This window comes from Papio anubis, chromosome 3 (assembly GCF_008728515.1).
Source record: "Papio anubis isolate 15944 chromosome 3, Panubis1.0, whole genome shotgun sequence".
NCBI lineage: Eukaryota > Metazoa > Chordata > Mammalia > Primates > Cercopithecidae > Papio > Papio anubis.
The window spans coordinates 98417057-98430146 of record NC_044978.1 but is presented as its reverse complement, the minus strand read 5'-3'; the positions used below and the strand labels follow the sequence as shown (position 1 = coordinate 98430146).

Sequence of the window (13090 nt, the reverse complement as noted above, 5' to 3'; positions counted from 1 at the left end):
ATATATACTGTTAGATCATTCATCATAACACAGCCTCTACCTTTACTTTCATTTGCCTTTGTCTTGCTTTCATTCATTAGGAGTGTGATTTAAAAAAAAGAAATACTGCCTTGGACTAAAGCTTCATATTCTTGGTCTCAGCCCAGGATTGAAATATTTGAAATGCTTGTGGTAAGTTGGCTTGCTTATTTTTACATATTTTGCCTTAAAATGTACCTATATTTTTATATTCCATATTCCAAATATATAAAAAGGAGTATCTAATGCATCTTTAAAACGTACTGAATCAAAACACATTTTGTGGTTGTCCTCATTCATTTCTCATCTGCTCATTTTTAGTCACAGAAATTCATCTCATTTTCAATTCGTGTCATTTCTAAAGCAAAGCAATTTTGGTGGGTATCTTTGCCAGCCCTCTTCATATTCTCTTCTCCCTTTGTAAAATTTTCCTTAACTATAATTTGTTATGGAACGAGATTTTAAAAAATCATTGCAGTGATCCAATTAACTCATTGTCAAGACAGAAATGTATTTCTGAAAGCAAATTTCTATTGCCTAGTTCTTACTAAGCACAAGCTCAGGTCTCTATTCTGCCAAGGCCTATAAATTGTAAAGCTGTGTGCAAGGGAAAAGGGAGTCTTGGGAGGTCACCCCATGGAACTTACCAAGCACTAGTCCATCTCTTGGAAACTCCCATCTCGAGTCGTAAGGCAGCTGCATTGGGTCCACATAAATATATTCATGTCCATCTGGGCTGATTGATTCAATGACCCTCCAGCGAATTTCATACCTCGGTTTCTATAAATGACCAGGACAGGTAACTGGTGAATTACCAAAGTCCCAGTGCACCAGAGCTTCAATGAAGCTGCACAGTGACTGGACACAGTAGAGTCCAACAACGTTCACTCCACATATAATTACTAAGCTCCTTCTCTGTGCCAAGCACTGAGCCAGGTTGCTGTTCTTGTTCTCATTGGCTTCAAAGATCTTTAGTTTTATGAGAAAGTATCTACCTGTTTCCAAATGACAACCAGGACAATGAGTGAGATGATCACAATCACCAGCAGCACCAGGACTGCAGCAGCCACCGTGAGTTCAGAACGCAGGGCTACGTGACAAGAGAGAGAGGTACAATGAAAAGTTTCCTGGCAGACATGCATGGGGGCAGCAAGGTAGTGTGGCTGTGTCTGAGCCAGGAATCTCTCACTGCTGGTGGGGAAATGTGAGGGCTGTCTGGTTCATTTTAGGGATAGGAAGTACCATCTCTCAAACTATCTACACCCAGGAAACTACATCAACTCTTTCCTTATACAAGAAGGGGACAAAATTCAATCAGGAGAACTCAGTATTTTCTCCAAAGTTGCTCCAACAGTAACCTTGTGGACAGAATTTGAATAGGAACAATAAAGATGGATAAATGCAATTGACAGCTACTATATGGGCAGACACTTCTACTTCATATGCTTTATTATAAAGCTTATTTTGTAAATTGCATTTTGCTTATACTGCTTTTGGCTTCATCCATCTTTTAAGGAGCAATGAGACAGAAGATCCTTCTTCCCCACACTGTATCCACATACACAGACATTCAAAGTAGAAACTGTAGCTATATTATTAGACAAGCAAAATGTTGAGGAGCCTCTGCAAAATGCTGTTTTGGATCTGAATCTAAAACAAAGTCGTAGGTAGAGGTTGCAGTGAGCCAATATTGTGCCACTGCACTCCAGCCTGGGCAACAGAGCAAGACTCTGTCTCAAAACACAAAACAAAATAAAGCAAAGTCCACATGCCTGCCTTTAAGAGCATTCATAACTGAATTTCTGCCTTGGGACCTTCATTTCTGTATGACTCCTATTTGGGATTCAAAGTTCCGCCTGGGGGAAATGGGGCTCAGCTGATGAGTTGTCCTGACTGTTGAGGAACTCACTGGGAGCCACCAGCTTCAGCTCTCGGTTCTCAGCTCCAAGGAGATTCTTAGCCAGGCATCTCACCGCAATGGTCTCTTCCACTTTGGCAAAAGTCACAAGGCCCTCCACGGTACTCCTGTCTCGGGGGTGGATCTCCGTGATGATGTTTGAGACATTGTTGGCCAAAATCGTCCAGGAAGTTTCATTATTACATCTAGAGAGAAAAAGGGCCTAAGTATAGGGCCAATTCCTGAGAGTCATGGCAATGAGTGGAGCCAAGGGAACACTCTAAGATGGCAAGGTGTTGGGATCTTGTCTATATTTTGGGGCACTACACACTGATTTATTTTACATGCAGATGAACATTAAAACTTGTCTGCATGTGCTAAAGAGGGCATAATTCACACATGAACTGAAAGTGTTTACATAGCAGGCAGAGATAAACAAGTTTAATAAAATATGACTACCATTCCCCAATCTTGAACCATGAGCAAAGTGAACAGTTCAATTTCAACCATATTTAATGATCTCAATCTCCCACACCTTCAAAAAGGCCTGGAACCCTTCCTTCTCAACACCCACTCTGGGAAGAGCCCCTAAGGTGTCACTAGGGTTGCGATGATCCTCTGATTGAGTTATAAGAGCTAGATTCCTGCTCCACACTGGAATCTACTAGAAACTCCAGCCAACATCCAAGTCCATCCTTAGCCCTAGGAGAAGTTAAGATGAGGAGTCTCTGTCTAGAGGAAAAAACAACTGAGGCTTCTGAACACAACCAGTTACCAGGGATGAAGTGTAAACACACCGCTCACATGCCCATTTAAGAAGGCTGAGAACTGGGAGGAAGGAGGAGGCACTGGCGAATTAACCCACCAAACAGCAGGTGGGCAGATAAGGGACTAAGCAGTCACATTTATGTTTACATGCAGTCCGACCACCAAACAAAGTTCACCAAATAAGGTATGTGAGCCAGGGTAGTAAAAATCTTCTTAGGACAGTGGTTCTTAAAATTCACTCTTTTTTTTAGATTGGAGACACTTTGAAGGTCTAATGAAAGCCATGGACCTTCTCCTTACAGCTATTTGTGACAAAAGATACACACCCTGAAGCTATCATACCCAAAACCCTATCTTATAGTCAGTAAGTAAAATGTATTTGACATCATTTGTGTCAAGGGAGAAAGCTTCTGACCACAAAGGAAGAAGATACATCTGTTTTCCATACTTCTTAATATCCTTGCATATCATCCACTCAATATCAGGAAGCGGCATGCCTTCAGCTGTGCACCTCACCGTCTGTCCCCCAGTTGAGCCATGGTGATCATCGACCAAGTCCAGAATGGATGAAGGAACTGCAAGAGGCAGAAAGAAGTCAGAATGGAAGAGTTCGTGTCCCAGAACATATGGGACTACAAAGTGGAATATGAGTTCACAACTCATCCATGTGGCATTCAAACCACTCCAGAGGGGCTGAAACCAGTTGTACAAGTAACACTCCAATTTAGACAGACCCACATGATTAGCAGCATTTTCACAGTTTTGGTGTTTTGAGATTTATCCCTGTGATGTTTTTAACCTGGAGTGAAGAAAGTGAAGAGTCCATGGTTGTGATGTCTCACACATGTAACCCCAGCTACTTGGTAGGCTGAGGTAGAAAAGAGTCACTTGAGCCCAGGAGTTTGAGGCAAGCCTGGGCAACATGGTGAGAAGAAAGATGAGAAGGGAAAAGAAAAGAGAGAGTCAGGGAAGAGGGAAGGAAGGAGAGAAAGGAAAGGAAAAGAGAGAACAAGGGAGGGAGGGAAGGAAGGAAGGAAGGAAGGAAGAGAGGGAGGGAGGGAGGGAGGGAAAGAGGGAGGGAGGGAGAAAGTCCCTTGGTTATTTGGCTTGAAAGGCAAGGAAGTTCTTAAAATTATATTATAGCTTAGGATTCAACTAATGGATTCGGCTAAAGTATAATCTAAAGCAGCATTTACCAAAATGCATCTGTGGTATGTTATTAGGTTTTAAAGATTCGTTCCTAAATCTGTGGTCAAATAAATTAGGTATACGGTGATGCTTGTATCACAGGTTTTACTGTGAGGATCACATGAATGCACCTCAGACGGCACCTGGCACATGGCTGGGACTGGGGATAGGTGCTGAGCCTGAATGTAAACAGACTTGGGCACTCCATTCTAGTAGGGACTGGTGTACAATGTCTATAAGGAAAACTTGTAGCAAAACTCTCCAGAACAATCTAAGATCATCCGGACCAAAAAGTATCACTTCTCTCTTCTCAGATTGAGAAGCAGGTGCTAAGCAAGCTGGTGGAGGCCAGGTGCAGTGGCTCACACCTGTAATCCCAGTACTTTAAGAGGCCAAGGTGGGAAGACAGCTTGAACTCAGGAGACCAGCCTGAGCAACATGGCAAGAGCCCATCTCTACAAAAATAAAAAAAGCTAGTGGAGCCTAGGGATTCCCCGCCAACTCTAGAGTAACCCAGAACCTCCAAGAAATACCTGAATTCCTAAGTCCAGCAGAGGTATCCCTAATATGTGACATCTGCAGACACTGCTTCTCCCCTAAGTGTTGCTTTTCTTCCATGACCCAGGAGGAAGGTGCTAGGCTTTCCTTGGAAGACACTCATCTACAGAGCTAGCATTATCTTTATATTCCCTTTACATACCTTGAGTTAACAGTTCAAAAGTATAGCTCTTCACATCATCTTCATTTTGAGCTACAATAGTATAATGGCCACTGTCTTCTTCCTTAGCACGGATAAGCTTTAATTTGCTTCGATACCTTTTAAAAAAAGGATTTTGTTTCAACAAGCAGTAGCTAAGTAAGTTCCAATTGTTTAAGCAATTGTACTATTCAATTTAAGTTTTATTTTTACTGTAAAAACTAAAGTCATCTTTTTTTCCTTGTCCATATCATCTCTTCTGGAATTCTCAATATTCAGTGCACGTACTGAAGGTCTGGATCATACACACAATTCTTACAAGAGAAAATCAGACATTCAGAGATGAGCAGTGGTCATCTCCAAGAGCTATCAGTTCAGCCAGGGTCTGACTTCTGAAAGAATAAACACAGCCTACCAGCTTTTCTTTAAAAAAACAAAACAAAACAAAACAAACCCTTTGATTTTTACCTTTTTAAAAAAAATATTTGCTTCCCCTAAATATCCATCATTTAGGTGGTTCAGTAAAACAATGGAATACCATTGGAGGACAGAATAAGGACACTTTCTACATATTGGTATGGAGAGGTCCACAGGATATGACATTCCTACTTGCTTGTATTTTGCTTAAAGAAACTCTGGAAGGTTTCCTAAGAACCTAATTAAACTAATAAAGGTGTTTCCCTGTGGGAAGGAGGGGAGAATTGGGCAGTTGGGGACAGGAGTACAGTAAGGCTTCTTACAATGCACTCTCTTTATGTTTGATTATTTTTCAAGCATGGGATTCTATCACCTATTTAAAAAAAAAGTTATAGGCTGGGTGTGATGACAATTCTCCATGCCTCAGTTTCCTTGTGTGTAAAACGTGATAATTGTACATATAGCACAGAGTCGTTGTGAGAGTTAATTAAAGGAGATTGTATGTGTGAAAGGATTTCATAGGCTGCAAAACACTTTGCAAATGCTGGGGCACTCAGACCTATGAAGAGAGCAGGCTGAACCATACTGGGCGTGTTCCAGGACTGGATTTCCTTAGAGAGTCCCCTAGGGCACACTGGGATGCTGATTACCAAATTATCCTCTGCTGTTTGTTGTCTACACTTCTTCAGCCAAGAAAACCAGTGGGTCCACTAGTTTTAAGCTCCAGGAAGCCAGATCCCCCACCTACCATGTTCATCTTTATATTCACTGGTTCATAATAGGAACTAAAAAATACACACTGAAGGATCCTTGAATCACTGAAAGGAAAACGCAGCTTTCCAGAACCACTCAGTTGGCAAGCCTGTCCTGCCATTGCTGTGGATTATGGCTTGCAGACAATGCTCACACATGTGTTGGAGGTGTTAGCTGTACCAGTGTTACCCTACTCCTCTCTGGCTGCACAGCCTCATGGAAGTTCCTTATGGAAAGCTGCCCTCCTTGTTGTGCACCTTCATTTTGTGTCAACAGAAAGCCTACCAGATTCAGTACCCCACTTCATTTTTCCTTTACTATTCTATAGAGGTTGTAAAATTCCATTTTCTCAGACTGCTTCTCAATTACACGTGGAATTTAGTTCAGAAAGAAGAAAGCAAATCATGAGGTGAACTGAACTGATGAGAAAGGCTCTGTTCTTCCTCCTCCTGAAGGCTTGAAATAGAGGACTGACTTTGTCTTTCTGAGATGATTTCTGACAAAAGTATAGGGCTGGTTAGCTGGGTGCTGCAAGATGTACCTTCTGACTCTTGGGTTCTAATCACAGCTTAAAACCTCAAGAAGCCCCATGATATCATCTGATCCAATTCCTTGCCTCGAAGGACATAAGGTATTGTTTACCCTACATTGTAGATCAGGAAACTGTGGCTGAGGGTGACTCACTCAAATCACCACCACCAGTTAAGAGATGAGAGCAATCGACCATTGTGATTAAAAGGCAGGGATCCAAGTGATTCACTGCACATCTCTTTCCTGACTAAAGTCAGCCAGGCTCTACTCTTCTTTCCTGTGGAGTCCTCAGTTAGGGCAAATGGGTTCCAGATTAAGCCTATGATGTTAACTTTCACGTAAGGTGATGTGATAACTACCTCATGGGTGTAATCACCATACATGTCTACTTGCAATATGGATGATGAACATCAGGGAATGTATTCAATCTATTCAATCCTGGTGAGTCCAATTTTACTTCCTTTCTTCCACCCTAGCTGAATACAGTGACCTGTCTTTCCCCAGGAGCCAGAGCTTTTAGTTCTTTCTTCCCATCTTCTCATTACATACTTACCAGCATACTAATACCATACTGCAATGTTATCATTAGAGGGATGTGATTTCAAGCATCTCTGAACTCAGATTGCTACATTTTCTAGAATGACTTTGGGTCTGGGTTGTAAGACACACACAAACCTCAGTCCACCTCTGATGCACACTAAAAAAAGGCATACTTGGGCAGTATACACACTAAAAAAAGGCATACTTTACCTTATTTCCTGAATCTTTTCCACATCAGTGGTGATCTCCGTGAGGTTTTCAATCAGAGTCAGATTGTTTTTCAGCCAGGATATCCTGGGAGGTGGGTAGGCCTGCACCTCTACGACAAAATGTTTGACTTCATGCAGGTTGACAGCTTCCAACTGGCTAAAGGTGGGTTTGATTTCAATGAACCCTTTCTCTGTACAGGGAAGAGTTTCCATTAAATAAAGATTACCACATATGGATCCCGAGCAGCATGGACGACTGACATTTTAGAAAGCGGAATGTACCATGGACAGAAATAGTGACTCTCTTCATTTCTTTGACCTCCCTGGTAGCCTGGCGGGCAGCACATTCGTAATCTCCACTGTCTTTCACCGTGGCCTCGGGGACCGTCAAAGTGTACACCAATTTGATGGATGGGACTTTGATTTCTTCCAGCATTGTGATGCCTTTGCCTTTCTACAGCAAAAGGGGAAGAAAACCGACTTTTAAAAAGCTCGCTCCTAGGAGTGAACTCTAAGGTAGACTATGGACTCTGGGTGATACGATGTGTCAATGGAGGTTCATCAGTTGTAGCAAATGGATGGCAGGGATGTTGACAAGCGGGGAGGCTATGCATGTGTGGGAGCAGGAAACACATGGGAAATCTCTGTACCTCTCACTCAATTTTGCTGTAAACCTAAAACTGCTCTAAAAGATAAAACCTAAAGAAAAAAAGCTAGCTGCTTAGAAAATCATGAGATTTTTTATTTTGTTTTTAATTTTTCTAGAGACAGAATCTCGCTCTGCTGCCCAGGCTGGAGTGCAGTGGCACAATCATGGCTCACTGAAGCCTCAACCTCCTGAGCTCAAGCGATCCTCCTACCTTGGTCTCCAGAGTAGCTGAGGCTACAGGCTCATGCCACCACGCCTGGCTAATTTTTAAAACATTTTTGTAGAGACGGAGTCTCGATACATTGCCCAGGCTGATCTCAAACTCCTGGCCTCAAGTGACCCTCCTGCCTCGGCCTCCCAAAGTATTGGGATTACAGGCATGAGCTACCACACCCAGCCAATTTTTTAAAAGGATAGTTAATGACACATATAAGGTGTTTGTGCTATACTGCTGAAGGATAAAGAATGTAACAAACTACTGTTTAAAGAATAACACCTATTAATTATTCAATGTTTATCTATGGATAAGAAATATTTAAAAACTTTATCTCAGTCAATCTCAGAGGCTCACATGTGTAATCCCAACACTTTGAAAGGCCAAGGTAGGAGGATCACTTAAGTCCAGGAATTCGAGACCAGCCTTGGCAATGTAGTGAGACCCTCATCTCTACAAAAAAAAAAAAAAAAGGAGAAGAAGAAGAAAAAAAAACGAAAGAAAGACAAATAAAAAATAAAAGTTTTATCTCCCTAAAATATAAACAGCGACGCTCTGGGAAGTAGCCTTTCCTTTGTCTCTCCATATTTTACAAAGTTTCTGCATTAAACCTGCATTACTTTTACAATCAGAAAAAACCATATTGTATGAAACAATACTTTGATTATATATTTGTAAGCCAAATAGCATGTACTTTGGTTTGGGAAAAAAATACTGTATCCTATAAATAAAAAGCAGTGTTTATGTGTTAGGGATTAATGGCAATCAAGTGTGAACAGAAGAACCAAATCACTCCATATTTCAGGGAAGATGTACATTTGTTGGACTGTAAATGTCCCTTCACCGTGTGAAGTTTATGAGGCAACAGTGAAAATGCCCACCTTCCAATCAGATGCTCCAGGACGAATGAAAAGCAGTGGCAAATGCATGGGAGAGAGAAATGTATATAAGGAGGGAGATCAATGGCTAGAAGGACAGAAAGCTGTCAAATGCCTAAAAGAACAGGGAGCAGAAATTTACAAGTCAGGAGAAGAGGGAAGAAATATATATATCTGGTTTTTGTTCTCCATAAGAATGTTAGTCATTCCTGCATTTGGGCATTCATAGCCTCTTACACATGCCTCTCTTACTTAGTGACAATGCATTCGAATGACTGAGACTCTGTGTAAATCTCCAGTGACCAAGAGGCAGCATGGTGGCTCCCTTTCCCCACTTCCATCTCCCCTCCTCCCTTCATCCGGCAATATTGGACCAGCTTCTGGTACGGTGCTTGAGATTGAGTAAAACATCATTAAACCTTTGTTGAATGATTACATAGTGACTGTTCACTGAACGTGAGCCATGCAAAGGTCAGGCACATAGGAGGTGGAACAGGAAGACACACTCTCCTCAGTGTCAACAAGGCAGAAGAGGAAGGAGTGCAGGCAATAAACACTATCCGATGAATCAACCGTCAGGAGCACAGAAGCCAAGACAATGATAATTAATGACTCTCTGCAATAGTAAAATCCAGCGGTTTTTTTGCTCTTCTAATTTTTTGGTTGATATTTTGTAGCCAGAGAACCTTCCTATTTCTGTCTGACTTCTGAGAAAGAAGGCTTAGTGCACACTCTTTATGTATTCTGAAGGCCCTGGTCCAGCAACTGTCGTTTCAAACTCGCCCATTGATCAAGGAGCCCTAAAGGCTTTTTAATCAAATGTGTTCATCATAGAGGTGGGAAGCTAAGGTCTAGAGAAACTCAGTGATGTGCCCATCAGTGACAGACCCAGCACAAATGCAGGGCTTCTGAGCCCTGCTGCTCTGCTCCAAGCCATTGCACATTTTGAGGGTACCTACCACTTCTCCAGGGTAAGTCCACTGAAGGTCAACCACCTCATTGTTAAAAACAGCACAGGTGACCACAATCGTTTCCCCTGACTTATACACGGTTTTAAGAGCTTCCATTTCTAGATCCAGCTCTGATGTTGCTATAAAAAAGAACAAATACAAGGGCCTAAAAATCCATAGGATAGTAAGGATCTTATAAAGTTTGGGTGCTGGTGTTGTTTTTTGTTTTTTTAAGAAAACCCTGAAAAATAATTTGTGAACCAATTATGAATAAAAGCCCTGATCAAGATAAAATTTAGAAAATCTCACAAGGCTTGATTTTGAGATGGTGTACAACAATTAGGTGTATAGTTATAATACAGAATTATAAAATAATAACAATAAAAATAAATTCCAATCAAACAGAACACCGCATTCCTCAGCAGCGCGTTAGTTATGGTTATACTCGTCTACAATCACCTTGACTGACATACTTATTCATTTAATCAACCAACCTTTGATGATCCACACTGCTCTAGACACTTTGTTTCTATCCAATTTTTTCTTCTCTTCTTCTCTTCCACTCTGCTCCTCAGTTATTCTCAGTACTTTCCCAGAACCCAGCACAGTGCCTGGCACAAAATTAGCTGTGCTCTGATTTTAAAACAGTGTACTCTTGCTGCTACCCATTCCTCCACATAGAATAGTGGTCAGGAAATATCTGTTGACCTCAGCATGTATTATACTTCCCCAAGCGTACTAACTGTGGACATCAAAGGGCTGAAGTCTACAACTACTTTCTTCAGAATTGAAATCATTTTCCTTAAGTTACTAAATTAATCTAGGAATCTAACCCCCGCGGTGTATGCTTGTTTTAGGGCCTCCGTAGTCAGGAATGTGAATGAAAGTAAGAGGCTTATGTAAGAAAAGAATTCCTTACAGTATTTTGAAGTCAACTGATGAAACATGAAATCTTGCATGAGTAATCAAGCTTTAGCCTTTAGTAATTTTAAGCTTATTATTATAGCCATAGAGGTCACCCTGACACTGTATTAGCTGGGGTCCTAAATCCCCAAATCAGAATTTAGGATCACCAGTGATGATGATTTAAAAAAAAAAAATCATACATGCACCTGATGATTATGCCTGTTACTCTTATTTAAAGAAGGAAGGAGATGATACGAGTACCTTTTAAAGCATAAACGTTAAATGGGATGGTCTGGAACTTCTTTCCTTTGACGGTGGCCTCACAGATATAGGGCCCTACAGTGAAGGTCCCATTAAAGCCCTGTCTGCTGTTGTAGGAGGCAGGTACCACCCCCTCACTGTTGTGTAAAGTTACAGGAGTCTCAGGATCAGTTGTGCGACAAGGTATGATGGCAGAATCATCGTCCTCCACGATGACTAAATAATCCGTCATTCCTAGAGGTACAAAGGCTACATCTGGGTCTGTGGTTTAAAAAAGAATGAAGACTCCATTAGACATTAATTTCACCTTTACACATAAATCCAGAAACACTATCCCACTGGCAGTATTGATATTAGGTATGAAGTTCACCTTTACACATATATCCAGAAGAATTGCCCCACTGGCATTAGTTATCATGACAGCTACAAAGTGATTTTTAAGTGTGAATAATATCAAATTGCCTGTCTCCTGATGGAATAATACTGATGATAAATATTAATACTGGATAAGAGTTGTGGCTCATGCCTTTAATCCCAGCACTTTGGGAAGCCAAGGTGGGAGGGTTGCTTGTGTTCAGGAGTTTGAGACCAGGCTGGGCAACATAGAGAGACCCTGTCTCTACAAATAAATAAATAAATACTAACCAGGAATCTAAATCAAAATTTAAACAACTAAAAACAAAAATGAACAATAAAATATTTAATAGAGTCCAACTCTGTTCAAAACAGGAAAAAATATTTCTAGTTTTATTATGAAATACTTTCAAAAAACTCTTATCACCTGTAGTCAGTACGATTGAAAAGTAGCACAGAAATGTGTTTGTTAAAAAGTAATCCTTTGAGAAATACATAAAATTTAAAGAAGGAGAAGGAGAAGGAGCCTGAGAATTTCCTTTACAAAAGAAAAACAGCTACTTAAGCTACGGTGGTAAGAAGTTCTAAGAGTCTCAAACATTAGCTGCAGAAAAGGCCCCTAAATCTCCATTATTGTGAAATAAAAAGATCTCTGTCAGACAGCGATGCAGGGGCTACTTGGATGGCGTCTGTGCTGGAAAAAGATAGGGAACAAGAAGAATTTTTGGACAATCTTACACGGATTAAAACTTCAGGAACTTGTGTGCCTTTAACATATTCACGATCCTACCATTCTCTTCACAGCAGGGGAAAATCCCTCCACACCTAGAGGATTTTCCTGAAGGAATCTAAGTGTGAATGAAGTTGGGGTGACATTCTAAATGTCTTCCCTTTTCAAAACAAAGTTGTTTATTTTTTCCTTAATTGTTAAGAAGGAAGGCTCATATGAATAAGAGTATCATGAAAGAAGTAAAGAGGGTCTAGGTCCCTGGGGACACCCATAGTTACAGAGGGTAGGAAGAGGAGCCCATTAAAAACTGAAAAAGAAAAGGCAGAAAGGTAGGAAGACACACTTCTGTGAGAACCCCCTTCCTCGACCTATCCCAAAACAGCAAGGATGGCAAGAATCCTAAGCGGTTTCTGTTTTGTTCTAAAACCAAGGATTCTAGCCACAGTCCTTTTTAATTTACCCAACTGCATACTGAAATTGCCACCACTTGTGTTCAATCCTTTGTCCTTTTAATTAAAATGTAGGAGTAGGCCGGGCCCAGTGGCTCACGCCTGTAACCCCAGAACTTTGGAAGGCTGAGGTGGGTGGGGCTCACTTGAGCCCAGGAGTTCGAGACCAGCCTGGGCCACACAGTGAAACCCTATCTCTACAAAAAAAATACAAAAATTTCGGCATAGTGGCTCACGCCTGTAATCCCAGCATTTTGGGAGGCCGAAGCAGATAGATTACTTAAGGTCAGGAGTTCAAGACCAGCCTGGTCAATATGGTGAAACCCCTGTCTCAAATGAAAATACACACACAAAAAAATTTTTTTAATATAAAAATTAGCCAGGCGTGGTGGTGCATGCCTGTAATCCCAGCTACTTGGGAGGCTGAAGTGGGAGGATCGCTTGAACCAGGGGAGTTGAGGTTGCAGTAAGCCATGATCATGCCACTGCATTCCAGCCTGGGCAACAGAGTGAGACCCTGTTTCAAAATATATATATATAACTTTTTAAAAGGAAAAAGAAAATACCTTCCAACTCTCAGAATAAATGTATATTGATAGTGAATCTGAAAAATCGAGTGTTTATTTGGAAGATATTATAATGAACTATCAGCAACTCCAAGACCAGGCTTACCTATTAATT

At 41.1% G+C, this 13090-nt stretch overlaps 1 protein-coding gene across 3 annotated transcripts in view; it reads right to left on the bottom strand.

The window, feature by feature from the left end:
• The window catches only part of PDGFRA (platelet derived growth factor receptor alpha), a 60779-nt gene that overhangs the window by 20343 nt on the left and 27346 nt on the right, over positions 1-13090 (bottom strand). For all 3 annotated transcript variants that reach the window (XM_003898883.4, XM_009207090.4, XM_017958815.3), the window contains exons 4-12: positions 10877-11137; positions 9719-9849; positions 7301-7472; positions 7020-7209; positions 4572-4687; positions 3132-3258; positions 1928-2121; positions 1014-1108; positions 666-798 (exon numbers count right to left, since the gene is read on the bottom strand). In XM_003898883.4, the coding sequence (XP_003898932.1) occupies positions 666-798; positions 1014-1108; positions 1928-2121; positions 3132-3258; positions 4572-4687; positions 7020-7209; positions 7301-7472; positions 9719-9849; positions 10877-11137 (1419 nt within the window). The remainder of the gene's footprint in view (positions 1-665; positions 799-1013; positions 1109-1927; positions 2122-3131; positions 3259-4571; positions 4688-7019; positions 7210-7300; positions 7473-9718; positions 9850-10876; positions 11138-13090) is intronic.